General features: G+C 39.0%; 1 protein-coding gene across 2 annotated transcripts in view; it reads right to left on the bottom strand.

Moving 5' to 3' along the window:
- ACVR2A (activin A receptor type 2A) overlaps window positions 1-16,878 on the bottom strand; it is a 104,202-nt gene extending 87,324 nt beyond the window's left edge. Inside the window, exon 1 of one of the 2 annotated variants that reach the window (XM_066345068.1) lies at window positions 16,045-16,878. In XM_066345068.1, the coding sequence (XP_066201165.1) occupies window positions 16,045-16,099 (55 nt within the window). In that variant the 5' untranslated portion in view covers window positions 16,100-16,878. The remainder of the gene's footprint in view (window positions 1-16,044) is intronic. The other variant, XM_066345069.1, reaches the window with a different exon arrangement.
- Window positions 16,879-17,241: the final 363 nt, after the last annotated feature.

The following is a 17,241-nucleotide window of genomic DNA, read 5'->3' as shown; positions in this document are numbered from 1 at the left end:
CATCATGTCATTCTCCATACGTGGTTCCTAACCATTTCCTTCCAGTGGCTCTGTACTCATACTTAAGCCAATTGCCTTTGTCTCAAGCAATCTGGTGAGCTGCCACCACCAATTGGGTTTTTTGGGGGTTTTTTTTGTTTGTTTTTTTTTTGTCCTCTGAAACACAATGGAAGTCATACGTGGCTTCTTTCCCTATAGGGAAAACAACATCATATAATAGAGGAAGCCCATATTCTAAAATAAAGTAAGCATCTGTTTGAATCTAAGTTGTGAATCTTAACTGGCTGTATGACCCTGTTTTCTCATCTGTAAGACCAGTAACTAAGGTAGCGAAATACCAGAAACACAATGTAGCAAGCAGTCAAGAGGCTACCTTTATACTTTTAATTTGGCTCTGACAAAGGTATCTCAGGATCAGTATCTCAAATCCTCAGAACATAGGCTTTCAAGGTTTGACTACATACCATGGTATGAAATGCATTTTTTGGCCCTGGCTGGTTGGCTCAGTATAGATCGTCAGCCCAACGTGAGGGCATCCTGGGTTCCATCTCCAGTCAGGGCACACGTGAGAAGTGACCTTCTGCTTCTTTTCCCCACTTCTCGCCCCCCCCCCCCTCCATCTCTTCCCCTCTTGCAGCCAGTGGCTCAACTAGTTCAAGCATCAGCCTCAGGTGCTGAGGATAGCTCGGTTGAGTTGAACATCAACAACATACAGGAGTTGCCAGGTTGATCCTGGTTGAGGTGCATGTGGGAATTTGTCTCCCTATCTCCCCTCCTCTCACTTAAAAAAGAAAAAGGAAATGCATCTTTCATTTTGATTCAGCACATATATAATCACACATATAATTGAGGTTTCACAAAATAATACTAATCTTTACTGTGTGTAATTCCTTCTGATATTTTCTATTTTCTTTCTTTCTCCTCTCCCCTACAACCCTTCTCCTCTTATGCCCTCTTCCCTAATCACATACACAAATTTGTTTTTAGTTTGGTCACCATACCATCCAACTGGATCCCCAGGGAGCAGGTACTTCCAGGATGCAAAATGCCCCAGATGAAAGAAAGATCAGGGAAGAAGGAAATTCTAACAGTGATGGGGAGAAACCCATTTTCCCTCAGTGTTATTTCTGGGGTAGGCAGTTGTACTGCCATAATACAAACACCAGAGGTAAAACAGGTTTGCTAATTGGTTTGGAAACTTAGCCAACCCTAGGTTCCAAATTTCTGGAACATGATATATTTTTAAGTCAGGGAAGCGGTGCTATTTAAACAATGTCCTATGTCAGGGGTTGGTAAACCATCTCCCGCAGGTCAAATCCAGTCTGCAGCCTCTTTTCGTACAGCCCCTGAACAGTGGTTTTTACACTTTAATGGTTAAAAATAAAATCAAAATAATAATATTTTGTCTCACATAAAATTATATGAAAATCAAATTCCAATATCTATCAATAAATTTGTACTGGAACACAGTCACACTGATTCATGGTGCATGACAAATATTTGTTAACCACCTCTATGTGTCAGACACTGTGGAAACTACAGTAAATAAGTCAGATATGCCCTCTCATAAGTATTAAAAGAAAGTAAGTGAAAAAAAAGCTCAGAGAAATAAAAAGCACTTGGTTTGTTGTAGAAACCATCAGAGGCCCAATATGGCAAAAAGATAAGATTGGAGAAGGGCCTTATCAAACAGTGCCTTTAAGGTCACTGTAAGGGACATTCTCTAATATTGTATTCAGTTGTTTAGGGAATAAATTGCTCTCTAGTCCTTTAATAAATCATTGCATTACTACAAATATGTGCAATAGTATTTTAAAGTTTCATGTATAGACGTATAGTATATGCGAGTGTGACTGTGTTTGTATACATACATAGCCTTTGACCCTCTCCGTAATCTTGTGGGGCAGTAGTATTAGTATTACAATCTCTCCATTGTACAGGTGAAGAAACTAAGGTATGGAATTTCCCAAAATTCACATGGTATATCATCACACCACGGTGAAGAAATGCCCAGCACCCAAATTTTCTCCCTACAGAATGTTCGTTATTTCTAGTATACCAGCCCAGGACCCTTATAATTACTTTCACTGAATTTGAGATGAAGAACGTGTTTACTGTTGTTTCTTAGTTTGTATAGAAATCCAGTCTTTCTAATCAACAGCTACATGTGTACCAACAAGATTAGCTTTTTTCTATTAACTAGCCCTTACTGGCCAACCACATGTTACCATGGTAGACAATTTTATATCTGTAACAGACTAGGCTCATCTACTCTTCTGCTGATTTCTTTCCCTATCAATGGAAACAATACTAGTTATTAAGTATAAAAAATATTGCTTAATTGAGGCTGTTAAATATATGTTGCTAAACTAACAGGAATTATATTTCTTAGTAGGAGCTATTCTCAGGCTCCTGAGTAACTCCAAAGGAAAAAAACACACTTCTCTTACACTAAACCTTTAAGTTTACTCCATCCTTCAGAAGTAAGGATCAACTTTAGTAGTCTATTCTTCTTAAAAATCATTCTAGAGGTAGTTACCGGAGAAAACAGCACCTTACAGTTTGTTAGGCCCTCTCACCAGTTAAAGCCTCCTAATTTAATTGCTTCTATTATTTCTAGCAGTCTCAGCTAATAGGCAATATCTATTCACATTTTAACAAACAATGTAAGTAGCAATTAATTTCCTAACTCCATATTCAAACCAGTTTTATGTATCTCTAAAAAACTAAGGAAAAAAATAAAAAAACATTACCAGGTAAGGTTTGTTATACATTATTTTTTATATAGAATAAAAAAAATGGTCAGTAGCTATTCAATCATTTTTTCTGGTCGTTTAGGTGTTTTATTCTACTTCTGAATGCCTACTAATCAAAGTGTTTTACTATTACCTTGCCCATCTTGTATAAGTCATATCTTATAACTGCCCTTACTCATAATTTATCATTCTCTTTTAACTTTGACTTTCCATTTCTACCCATATTATTTTAAAGTGTAATTACACAACTAATTTCAAGTCTTAGCTTAAATAAAAATAATCAGCAAATTCTATTTACTAATCCTGCAGCATAAAACTTCACTAACTTCAGGTGACACAAAGCCTAGCAACCAATTCTTTTTCTAGGACTACTTTATTTATGGTAATAAATAAAAAATGGCTTATAATACTTACAGGTTGAAACTACGCTTCGTACCAAGGAGTTAGTTTTACCTGCTACCAAAATGAAAGAAATCAAATAAAAAAGAGACAGCCACCACTGTATTTTTAAATTCAGTAAAGTTTAATGTCTCTTCTGGTTTTAGCTCTGTGTAATCATGTAGTTTTTCCTAGTCAAGGATGATGCTACTGAACTTCTGCCAATATAAAGCTGATTTCCCTGTGCCAAGCACCAACTCCCCCTCCCACCAAAAGCCTTGATTCCTTCACAGATAAAAATATTCAAGCTGACTACTTAAGAGTTAGTGACCATAGCCCTGAGTAAAAATAATAGCCTGTAGCTTTAACTATTTATCTGTTCAACCTTTACTATAAGACCTTAAAGATATGAAATTCATAAAAATTAAGATACAAAATATGCCAAGTTTCTACTTTTAAATCTTCAACCATACAAACAGTATCTTACATATTTAAACAATAAGAGGTTCTCATGAAAAAATAAGATTTGCAAATGAGTAAAGCCAAAGTTCCAGAGAGAAACAGGAATGCTTAGTAAGTAGAAATATAAATTTGCATACGCCCAAAATCTGAAGAAAGATATTTGACCCAAAAATTCAATAGCCTCTGGTCTGTTTTATTATCTCCTTTGTAAAGTATTTTTTTAAGACATTGTATTCAAAGTTCTCATATGCACAATAATCCATCTAGTCTTAAAATACAGAGAATGTTAAAAGCTAGAAGGGATCTTGGAGAGTCTTTCTCATTTAGGTTGATGTAATAAGTCTCCTAACTGGTTTACCTCTTCACTTTTACACACTTCCTCTATATTTTCCAGATAGCTGCCAAAGTGATCTTAACACATAACCCAGATCTAGCTTCTCGTTAGAACTCTTCACTTCCTACTGCCCTTTGCATTTCATTCCAACTCCTTCTCACATCAGATCAAAACCCCTGCATGATCTTGTTCAACTCTCTTTCCAGTCCCATCCCTGCATTCATTTCTTCATGCAGCCAAATATTTATTGAGCTGCTACTCTGCCAGAAACTGTGCTATCCCTTGGGGGTATTGCGATGAAGGTAAGAGGTGGCTCATCTCTCTGAGGGTATACTCCAGTAGTGGAAAGTTCAGATAATAAATAGGTAAGTAAACAAACTAAATAATTAGATTGTGTCATGTGATATGAGACAAACAGTCACCCTCTTGGGATCCTGCGTGTTTCTGTCAGAGCACATAACAATATGTAATTATTTTATTCATTTGATTAATTACTTTATGTCTGTAAGGTCCATAAGGGCAATAATCAAGTCTGTCTTATTCACTGTTGCACCCCAAGCACTTAGCCCAATGTCTACCTAGCATGTAGTGCAATACTTACTAATTAAATGAATGCTTATTTCATCCTCTTTAACTTAGAGATGAGTAAAGCGGGGTCTCAGTGGTTGCCTAGGTCAAGGAAGAGTAACTAGAAAAGAAGGAATTTGAATGAGAGACTCTAAAATTTTAGTCCAAAATATTATACCACATTCATAATGATCACAAAACTGAAGGATGTTTTCAAAGCTCATAGCTATTACTCAAAACAGACTTGAGAATCTTGCAAGATTTTACTTTTACCTGAAAAATTTTAAAACACTGAAGGCTTAAACCAGTGGTGGTCAACCTGGTCCCTACCGTCCACTAGTGGGCGTTCCAGCTTTCATGGTGGGCGGTAGCAGAGCAACCAAAGTCTAAATAAAAAGATTTAACTATAGTAAGTTGTTTTATAAAGATTTATTCTGCCAAACTTAGCAAAAATCCGACATAAAGTACTTGGTAAGTAATTATTATATGCTTTAACTTGCTGTAACTTTGCTTTATAAATTTTATAAAGTAAAGTTACTTCCCTACTTTATAAATCACCATTACTGTGGAACTGGTGGACGGTTAGAAAATTTTACTACTAACAGAGATACAAAAGTGAGCGGTAGGTATAAAAAGGTTGACTACCCCTGTCTTAAATGATATGGTCTAAGAAAAATATTTTAAACTCCAACAAACAGAGATGAAGATTTACTCCAATGTTTCTTTTTAATGAATGCTAGAACAATGAAACCTTAAAGAACTTGTAAAAGAACCATGATATCTGAATGTTCTAGATATTTCTTGGCATCTATTTGGCACTCTATCAATATTTCCTTTGGCTGAGTCACTCAAATTATTATCTCACATTAGCTGATAATTTACCAGATAATTTTAAAATATCCCACAAGAACTGAATCTATATTTTCAAATATTTTACATGCTAGATTCTTTTTCTTTTTTTGTTGGTATACTTCCGCAGGCAGACAGACAGACTCCCACACGCACCCAACCGGGATCCACCCAGCATGCCCACCAAGGGGCGATGCTCAGCCCCTGCTCCACTGCAACTGGAGCCATTCTAGCGCCTGAGGCAGAGACCATGGAGCCATCCTCAGCACTTGGGCCAATTTTGCTCCCATGGAGCCTCGGCTGCGGAAGGGGAAGAGATAGATAGAGAGAAGGGAGAGGGAGAAGGGTGGAGAAGCAGATGGGTGCTTCTCCTGTGTGCCCTGGCCGGGAATAGAACCCGGGACTTCCACACGTGGGGCCAACGCTCTACCACTGAGTCAACCGGCCAGGGCCTTACACACTACATTTTAAAAAATAAGACTTACAAATAGGTTAAAAACTAACATCTACTGGGGCGGGCAAAATTAGGTTTACAGATGTGATACAAATAAATAATACAATAAATAAATAATAACACAAGAATAAACTCTGTGTTTTGTGTACTCAGAACTAACCTATCTGCCCACCCCATATATGTAAGATCAACCAGCTATGTTTTATGTGGCACATAATTTCAATTAATTCATACTGGATGACAAATTTTTAAAAATTTTTCAGTTTTAGACACTTGCCCATGCCCCTTCCTTTTGAAATAATACCTTCAAACAAACTTAATTTATCGTGTATAGTCATAAAGATGTGAAGACCAAACATTTTTCCTAATAATTAAGATCTCACTTCTATAAAATATAAAAGTAGTAATCATAAGCAGGAAAAAAAAATCCTACCTCTAAGCTTTATATACTGATAAGCTTACTTTTATTACAATACATAAAGACAATTCATTTTTTAAATCTTTTAAAATGCAACCCCTCCCTACATGGGTCCTTTTAATAATTATCTTATTGCTTCACATTTAAAATTCTTCAGCAATATTAGAGAATAAAAATGATTCTCAGTGTGACAATAGCTACTAAGAAAATAATCAACCAAAGAATAAGAGCTTTTATCTAGCCAAAAAAAAAAAATGGCACTGAAAAGGTTCAGAATTCAGGCGTGACATATCACGTCAGAAAAGTTTCCAAATCTACTCTATAGTTTAGTGGAATTTACTCTGAGGAAAACGCTTTATGCAGATTCCAAAGAATATTTAAGCACCAGCAATAGATTGAGCCACCAGGGCTCAGAATTCTATTACTGGAAAGCACAATAGCTACATATACATCATACACTGTCTCTGCCCTATAAAAGAGTATTAAATGCTATCATCTATTTATGTACTCTTATTTTTTTCAAATCTGTCTGTATTTTCATTCATGCTTCTAATCTAAATCCTTATCTGTGTAGAATTTCTTTTGTTATGCAGTGATTCCTCTTTTTCTGGCTTGCTTTTTCTCTACCAATTTTATTTAGTAGTGCTTCCATACTAACTCAATCTTCAGGCTGTTCTTCTGTCCTATATTCCACATACATGTATTTGGGACATCAAGCACAATCATATCAGCCACTCTAATTTCCTCTAGGTTTTAATTACTTCCCATTTGGACTTAACTGAGGTTTGTTCTGCTTCTTCAAGTAATTTTAAACATTTTTTTTCATCATATAAATCTCTTCTTCAGATTTAGTCAAAATTCTTTCATTCTAACTTGCCTGTCATCCATGATTAGGTTTACTCACAAATGCCCTCTGTGTTCCTGACCCTATTTTGTACCTTTTCCTTCATATTAAGATGAATAACCTTTGCAACTTCCTGCCAAAACAATTTTTTATATTATTAGGTTCTATGTCTTCTAACCTTTCCTAAATGTAAAAATCTGAATTCTTCAAAATTATAATCCATGTGTGCTTAATACATCCAGCTAGTTCAGAAGAGAGAAGAGCTTAACCCAAGCAGGTCCATGGTTTCCCTTGGGACCAGTTTTCCCTCGAGCTGTACCTAAACTCATGTTCTATAGTGTAGGACAGCTTAAATAATGAGCATATTTTTCAGTGAAGATTATTTTTCATTGCAAATATTTACTTATTCAACTTCCTTCTCTTTTTTTCTTTTCTTTTTTTTACAGGGACAGAGAGAGAGTCAGAGAGAGGGATAGACAGGGACAGACAGACAGGAATGGAGAGAGATGAGAAGCATCAATCATCAGTTATTCCTTGTGAGACCTTAGTTGTTCATTGATTGCTTTCTCATATGTGCCTTGACCGCGGGCCTTCAGCTGACCAAGTAACCCCTTGCTCGAGCCAGCAACCTTGAGTCCAAGCTGGTGAGCTTTTGCTCAAACCAGATCAGTCTGCGCTCAAGCTGGCAACCTCCGGGTCTCGAACCTGGGTCCTCTGCATCCCAGTCCGATGCTCTATCCATTGCACCACCGCCTGGTCAGGCCAACTTCCTTCTCTACTCAAGAGTACTGGGTAGAGTATAAGATTGTTGAACTAGGTCAGCCTTTTTGGGGAGTTTAGTACTCACTGAAAATTAAATCAATCAAAAAAATTTTAAAGAAAAGAATATAAAAATAAATAAAAGTGTCTTTCACACAGTAAGAATTAGCTTAGGAAACTTCTATTTCTGAAATATGTACAGTTTTTTATGTATACAGGAACTGAGGCATGATACACTGTGTATTTATTAGGGGTTATGGTCAAAAAAGTTAAAAGTCACTGAACCTGAAGAACTCTAAGATGCCTTCTAAATCTAATTCAAATTATATTAAAATATTTAGTATAAGGATCAGAGGTAGCATTTTTAAAAAATGAACATAACAATGATACAAAAAAAGAAAAATCATTTTTTCTTAATAAAATGTCACTATTAAACTCTAACATTAAAGAATCATAAAGCTTTTAGAGTAGAAAACAAGTTCCGAAATCATCTAATTCAGGGGTAGTCAACCTTTTTATACCTACCACCTACTTCTGTATCTCTGTTAGTAGTAAAATTTTCTTACCACCCACTGGTTCCACAGTAATGGTGATTTATAAAGTAGGGAAGTAACTTTATTTTATAAAATTTATAAAGCAGAGTTACAGCAAGTTAAAGCATATAATAATAATTACTTACCAAGTACTTTATGTCGGATTTTCGCTAAATTTGGCAGAATAAATCTTTATAAAACAACTTGGTTGCTCTGCTATCGCCCACCATGAAAGCTGGAACGCCCACTAGTGGGTGGTAGGGACCAGGCTGACTACCACTGATCTAATCCAAGTTTACTGCTTTATATTTTTAAATTTTTTACTTGACTATATTAGAGTAACATTGGTTAATAAAATTACACAGGTTTTAGGTGTACAATCCTGTAATACATCATCAATTAATAAATTACACAAGTTTTAGGTGCACAATTCTGTAATACATCATCTGTATATCACATTGTGTGTTCACCACCCCAAGTCAAGTCTCCTTCCAAGTTTACCACTTTAATACATAAATAACTCAGACCAAGAGATGAAGAAATTCACTATAGTAAACATTTGTTGAGCACATACTGTGTGCCAGGTTTTAGGTCTGGGTCTATGAAAAAAGAGATGTCTTCAAAGAGTTCATAGTCTACAGTGTATATAGGCAAGTAAATATTTGCAATAATTACTGGAATCAAAGTAATTTATAAAGCATATAAAAACATAAAACAACTAACTCAATCTGGATTTAGTGGCAGAGAAAATGTTTCTGAAGAGGTGATACTTCTCAGTCTTGAAAGCAAGGAGTTAGCCAAATAAAGGAGGAAGAAATAATGTAGGAAAGTGCCACACTGCTATACAATAAAGCAGCGGTTCTCAACCTGTGGGTCGCGATGCCGGCGGGGGTCGCCTAAAGCCATCGGAAAATACATAATGCATATCAGGTATTTACATTCCGAATCATAACTGTAGCAAAATTACAGTTATGAAGTAGCCACCAAAATTATTTTTTGGTTTGGGGTCACCGCAAAATGAGGAACTGTATTGCGGGGTCACGGCATTAGAAAGGTTGAGAACCACTGCAATAAAGGATAACCCATTCAGGAAACAGCAAGTTGTGTGTAGAGCTGGAATATAGGACTTATGCCGAAGAGGAGCCACAGCAGAATACCTAGCACTCAATGTGACATTTAATCTTCAAACCACTCTCTGAGGTAGACACTATTAATATACCCATTTTGTAGATAACAAAACAAGCACAAAAGGTGAAGTGATCTGCCCAAGGTTTAAAGGTGAGAAGCCAGGATGTAGAACATGTAAACTGAGGAAGTCTAATCTCAAAGCCTACTCTTACCCACTATCCCAGGAGGTTAGAGAAAATATGCAGGAACCAAATGATAAAGGACTCTGTGTGCCATTCTAAGATGTTAGATTTTATGCTAAAAGTGACTCACAGTCAGTGAAAGGTTTTAAACAGGAGTGACATATTCAGCTTTATTTTTAATGAGGTCAATCTAGCAGCTATGTGGATGGACTAAATGAGGAGGTAATAAAAGGAACTAGCTAGTCTTAGCTAGAAAGGCACTACAATAATTTAGGTAAGAAAAATGATGATGCACTAGACCAGAACCCAAGTCTAATTACTACCACAATCACATTCCTGTCCAGTATCCATAAGAACCTCCCAGTTTTTTTCCGTTAAGCCCACCATTCTAACAGTATAAATAATCCAACCACAGAGAAAACAACACATTCCTTTGAGGTCCCTTTTTTAAACAAAACCTGACCAATAGACACATTCAGTATCTATCTGAAAGTGACTACAGAAATCTAGCTGGAGAATGAAGGGAAGTAAATTGCTCTCTATAGTACCCTACCTTGACTACTCTTCCTTCCTCTATATACTATTTCTGGAACTTTCATATTCAATAGTCAATTTAAAATCAATGTTCTGTCTAGACATGACTATTATAACCTAACAGAATTAAATTTACCACAGAGGAAGTCTAATGTGGTCCTAGCTGTGGCAGTAAATATACCCTCTGGTCTGGTCAAATTTGGTTTAAAGAGACAATGAATGATCATTAACAAGAGGTAGACTTTTTGAAAGCAGCAAAAGTTAAAGAAAATGAGAATATTAAGAGACAAAAGCAATCTAAAGGTCAATAAAGCCATTTGATTTCAAGATAGTAACACTATTCCCGTGTGTGTGTGTGTGTGTGTGTGTGTGTGTAATTCCAGAAACCAACAAATGAAAGAACAGTGGAAAAGATTATCGTGTCAACTCTCAAGCATTCTAAATTATATGTTTTCATTTAAACTATGGAGTAGCCCTCTTTGAGCCATCCTTGATGTTAAGCAGTAAGTGGGTTCCTAAGTTGGCAGCCTATATACAGTATAAGAAACTACAGAAGGAAGAGAGGGGGAAGAGAGCAAACAAAGAAGGGAGGAAAGTGGAAAGGGAACTATAATGAAAGGAAATGGAAGAAATAACAAGTTATAGAATATGGATTAAAAGTGAAAGAATATTAGTGATTCCAGTATCAAGCACTGCTAATCTATCCTAACTATCTAAGGGCTACCATGACAAATGGCAATGTAAGAGAGCATGAAAAGAATATATATATATATATATATATATATATATATATATATATATATATATATATATATATATATATTTTGTATTTTTCTGAAGCTGGAAACGGGGAGAGACAGTCAGACAGACTCCCGCATGCGCCTGACCGGGATCCACCCGGCACGTCCACCAGGGGCGATGCTCTGCCCACCAGGGGGCGATGCTCTACCACGACCAGAGCCACTCTAGCGCCTGGGGCAGAGGCCAAGGAACCATCCCCAGTGCCCAGGCCATCTTTGCTCCAATGGAGCCTTGGCTGCGGGAGGGGAAGAGAGAGACAGAGAGGAAGGGGGGGGGGGTGGAGAAGCAAATGGGCGCTTCTCCTATGTGCCCTGGCTGGGAATCGAACCCGGGTCCCCTGCACGCCAGGCCGACGCTCTACCGCTGAGCCAATCGGCAAGGGCCAGAAAAGAATAATTTTAATCACAGATTTATAAGACACTATAGATGAGAAATAAGAACACTTACAAAAATAAGAAACAAAACAGTTTTAGAATCTAGCAGGGGTCTTCAAACTTTTTATAAAAACCGCCCACTTTTGCAGTGCTGGTCAACCTGGTCCCTACCGCGCAACCAAACAGCGCTGCGATTGGCCCACCATGAAAGCTGGACCGCCCACTAGTGGGCGGTAGGGACCAGGTTGACCAGCCCTGCAAAAGTGGGCGGTTTTTATAAAAAGTTTGACGACCCCTGAAGGGACAATTTAGAGATTACTAAAATCTCATATTTGGTTTAGTTATGCTTTACTTCTCATTAAACAGTGATTCTGATAGACCGAAGGGTGAAACGTCAGTAGTATCAGAGGTACAAACGGGAGGTGTATTACAAAAACAATGGGAGGCTTCTTTGCATACCTTTTGTGGGAGTGACTTCAGAATTTTTCCTCTCACCAGTATAATGCTACTTATTTTAAGAGTTTCACTGTAATTCTTATCCTGGCTAGCTGAGTTAACTTCTTTAAAATAAGATATCAAAATAAAGTAAGCACTAATTAATTATGGTCAAATTTTAATCTTAAGAAGGACAAGGGTCTACAATAAATCATAAAATATTACATAGTAAATAGTCTAAGCATAATGGTAACCAAAATTCTGCTAATGATTCTCAAAAAATTTATGTAATTAAGAAATCACTTTAAAAGTTTCTTGAGATTAAAGTTAGCTAGACAAAAGGAGTATCTTTAAAAAAACAACTAAATTTACACTTTGAACCATTCAGGAAACATGTAATAGTGGACATATTTCTTCCATATGAAACTTATAAAACTTTCTGGCACCATGTTAAACACACACATAAACACACACACCCTGATGCCACCACACCACCCAGGTAGTGAATTTAGTCAGGATAAAAGAAAACATCCTTAAAGTTGATTATTATGGAAAATAAACTACTGGATCAAAAGCAAATATAATTAAACTAGATACTTGACCAATCATTCATCATATTGATGAATATGCAATCTTCATGAGCACTCCATCATAACAAATGATTGGAGAGAGTTTATTCATAACAGCAAATATTTTTAGTAAAGTACAATAGGATGAAATAATGTATAAACCTATAGTGTTTCTCTAATCATTCTAATTTTAAAAGATAGTGAAAAGATTAAAACTCTTAATACAAGGTCACCTGTAGATCACCAATACCACATACTGGTAAAATTTAGGTAACAGGGAGGAGCAAAGCCCTTTATTAATATACTAATGCTTTTAAAAATTAAAAATTTAAAGTAGGACTTCTCAACCTCAACATTACTGACACTTTGAGCCAGGTAATTCTTTGTTGTGGAAGGCTGTGCAGTGTATTATACCATGATTAGCAGCATCCTTGCCCTCTACCCACTAGATGCCAGTAGCACACGCTCCCCTCCTTCCCTATAGTTTGGACAATCAAAACCAAAAATGTCTTCAAATGCCCCTGGGGGAGGTATGGGGGGGGGGGGGCTGAGAACAAAAGTCACTCAAGCTTGAGAACTACTGGCTTCTTATAAACAAACAAACAAAAAAAAATGAATAAGGGGGGATGTGGCAGCAGGGGTTGGGGGAAATTGTTTCTCTTCTGCTCTTGATGTTCCAAAATATTATATTTAAATTCAATCACAGACTACATCTAAGAGATTCTACCTTTTAGAAAACAACACATTTAATATCTGTAAGTTTAGAAGAGTCCCAGAAGAGTCACTGCACTGCCAATTCCCCCTCCAACCACACAGAAACTTACAGAAATGTGCCCAGTACTGCCTAACTGAACTGAAGAAGATGCACATACTTTATTTCCACTTCTTATTTCATCTAATACCTGAACCAGACTGCTCCAGCTCCCACACAATCCAAAGGAATGCTCAACTTTTTCAGTGCAACTCAAATAGTACAATAGCTGCATCACTTTAGGTAAGATAAAACTACGAACTAGAGTTAAGTATTAAACTCATATTCACATTATAACAAATTGTGGGAAAAGGTACAAATTAACTACAATGTTTAAAAAAACTAAGTAGGTTTCTGATTAAAACAAAATCTGAGGAAGAATAACAAGAATGAAAAATATAAAAATCAAATGAAGAGAATCCATAGACATTTCTGGATGACAACAAAACTCAAAAATATTTCCCCTGGAATGAGAGAAGGAAAGTATACAGTTTGGCCATACCCTACAGTAACAATCTGTGGAATCAGTTTGCAGTAAGCATACCATGGAATGGAAATTGGAAAATAAGAATCCACAAAATACTAAAGAAAACAGTAAACAACTATCCTAAATACCTGAAATAAAATTGTTCTTTACTAGTATTTACCATTTGATTTAAAATGTTCATATATCCGGGGGGGGGGGGGGGGAATGCCATCCTCATGTCAGATTACAAATTACATTGAAAAATCAATTTGGAACAGAAACATAATCATCTTTTGAGTGTATCTGATTCACAACAAAAACCCCTTTAAAAAGCAGACATTTTAAGTTCTAAAAATCTTCATGTGTAAATATGGGTTAAAGTCTTAAAGATTATTTCAATTACCTTCAACAGACCTAGTTCAATAGACTTTAAGTTCAACTAAGAATGTTTATTTTAAGAACTATGTAACAATATTTAATATTAGTTTATTGTAAGTAGACTATCTATATGCTCTACAACAATAAATTATTTCAAAATTTTAGCTTTTAACTTCCTGGCTCAGCAAAAATAATCCTACAAGAAACTAATGCTCAATCTTTTTTTTCTCCCAAACCAAGCAGAGGAAGCTGTAAGATCTGTAGTGGCAGCCTGCTCTTCCATAAGAAATACCTTGAGACTGCTCAAGAATAACTTCCTTCACCAATTAGTGTGACTCAGGTGAGCCTGGGAGGAATAATGTCCACAATTCTTTGGTCAGTAGCCATGATGCCCCTCCTCCTCAAGGGCAACAGATCAGAAAGAAGGATTTGAACAAGAGGAGTTCGTTCACCAACCAGAACATTTCAGGGCAGAGGAAAAAGAGTACATACTACAGGAAAAATAAAAACCTCATGGTTAACACATGTCACAAAAGCAAGAGGTTTAATGTTATCAAGGCATTCATTCATTTCAGGGACAGCATTGTTTATCTTCCTCCCCAAACCGTGCACAAAAAGAACTGTCAACCTGCCTTAAGCATGCACCTTCTTCCATTTAAACAGACATGATTCTTTTGGTTAAGCTCTGGCAATGATCGCCATTTCACAACACACGCAGCCCACCCGGAACTGATCAATACCACTACAGACACAAGACTAGACTTTATCCATTTATTAACCACAAGGAAATGTACCATTCAGCAAAATTCTATACATTACAAGATTCTATTAAAGGGGGGGAGGGGGCGGACGGACAAACACACACACACACACACACACACACAAGCACACACCCCACATACACCCCACAGAGGTACACAAAGAAAAGACTACCACCCTCTAATCTCCCTGTAGCAAATGAGATAAAGACCTGGCCAAAAAAACCTGTCGAGCCCCCCCCCCCCCCCCCCGCATAATTCTATTTCACAATCTAGTAACTGAATATTTAATTTTATAATAGATCCGTTGCGACTTTCAAATTGTTCATCTATCGAATTCTCCTGTTACGTATATTTGCGCACCTTTGGGCTAGATGATGTATTATTCATTTGCAGAATTTCAAATACAAAAGCCTAGTTTTCCAACCACTGGTTGCAACCATAGAACGTTCTCACAAAAACAAAATTTCAAATACAAAAGGGCCGGATTACAACTGGGCCAAAACCTATATTTCATGAATATAGTGTATTTGACAGTATAAACAATTTCAAATGAGCTATTCTAACCCGAAAACAATGCTTCAATACAAAGCGTTTAAGATAAGTATTCCGTAGGTAAGCAAAATCTATGCCAGCAAAGAGCACATAAATGGTGGTTGAAAACCAGCACATTACCAACACATAGCGGCACACCTCTTCTGCACTGGATTATAGTTAATACTCCCAACAACAACAACTACAACTATTTTTAACGCTGCTGGACACTAAAGTTGAAGAAAACGTGAACGGAGACCCAGATGAAACTGCTGATATGATCCATTGTTTCTCACGGTCAAAATTAAGTAGCAACTGACTTGATCTCTGCCGTGACAGCCACTGGCGAAAGCACTAATTAAACGACGATTTAAAAAAAGGAGAAAACCAATCTTATTTTGGAGGATGCCACACTAAATGACATGTTGGAATACGCCTTTCAGGTCTCAAACCTTTGCATAAATTGTCACTTGTGGTATCTGCGGCTTAATTGCAACCCAACCGGCGCTGTCATCCAGTGTTATGGCCACAAAACCATGACTTTCTCACTTTCACAACAACAGAGCAGTCACTCTTATCAGTTACCAACCTAACTCAAAACGAGGAAAATTCATGGAGGTTTCCAGATCACGATCAGACCTCAGGGGAAGCAGCCGAGGGGCTCGGGTCGGGGGGCAACTCCCCCGGCTCCACGGGAGCTCGCCGCCCCGACAACGACCGCGGCCGCCAGCAGCGGCAGCAGCGGCCGCAGCCCCGCCGCGCCGCGCTCCGAGCACCTACCTGAAGAACAGGAGATAAGAAAGACGGCAAACGCCAACTTTGCAGCAGCTCCCATTTTCCCGAGGCGCCGGGGAAGCCGTAGGAAGTTCTCGCTAGATATCCAGTTCCCTGGGTCTTCCTCGGAGACAAACCTCCTGGTGTAAAATCAACCGTCATAAAACATATTCGGAAGCCCCGACCAAAAAACGTTCACGGGGTTAAAAAAAAAAAAAAAAAAAGCAAAGAAAAAAGGGGGAAAAAGAGGGGGGAAAAAAAGCACAACAATAAAAATAAAAAAACCGCACCACGGGGGAAAAACCGCCACACACACGCACAACACAGTACCAAACAACGAAAAGCCAACAACAACAAAAGCAGGTTTAAATCACTGTCAAAATCACTGTCAGCTCCGCTCGCCTCTCGGGTCTCTCGGAACAAAACGCCAGGCTAAGGCGACGAGGAGGCGGCGGCGGCGTCCGCTGCCGCCCGGACAGTCTGGGAACCGAGCTGGGTCCGACGTCCGGACCGACCTTCAACCCGGACACCCAAAGTCCGCGGACTACTGGTGGCCGAGCTCGCGGCGGTGGCGGCCGAGGCGGCAGCGGCGCGAGGAAGGAGCGACGGGCGGCGGCGACGGCGGCGGTGCAGGCGGCAGCCAAGTTCTGGTCCAGGCTCTGGCTCCGGCTCCGGGCTCCAAGCTCGGCCGCGTTTTCGGTCCCCGGGCCTCCGCCGGCCCCGCCCCCTAAACTTCCGGTTCCGGTCCGAGGCTGGAAGGCAGGCACCGCTGAGAAAGGCTTCGCGGCGACGACGGCGGCGGCGGCGGTAGCGGCTGCGGGGCGAAGCGCGCGTGCCGGGCCGGGAGCGCGAGAAGATTGTTGAGCTCGCAAGGCGGGAGCAGGGGAGGGGTAGCAAGCGGGGGCGGGGCCGGCTGGAGCGCGAGGAGGCGGGGCGGACAGAGGCTCTTACCGCGAGGCCTCGGCGTCCGGCCTGCTCGGCCTGCTGGGCAACGGGGTTCCAATGGGTGGGCGGTGGATGCGGGCGGCGACAGGGGGCACCTGGCTTCTTAGTCGCGCCACACAGGCCTCTCTGGAGTGCACCCCGAATGGTCAGTGAAGCCCAAGAAGAAAAGGACTTGGAGGCGGGGCGGGCGCGGGTGACTCCTCCGGGGGGCGCGTGCGGCGCCCATTCTTTCCTCTGGGGGGACGCCTCGTCCGCTCT

This window comes from Saccopteryx leptura, chromosome 7, assembly GCF_036850995.1.
Source record: "Saccopteryx leptura isolate mSacLep1 chromosome 7, mSacLep1_pri_phased_curated, whole genome shotgun sequence".
Lineage (NCBI taxonomy): Eukaryota > Metazoa > Chordata > Mammalia > Chiroptera > Emballonuridae > Saccopteryx > Saccopteryx leptura.
The sequence above is the reverse complement of the archived record's forward strand: the minus strand, read 5'-3'. Positions and strand labels throughout refer to the sequence as shown.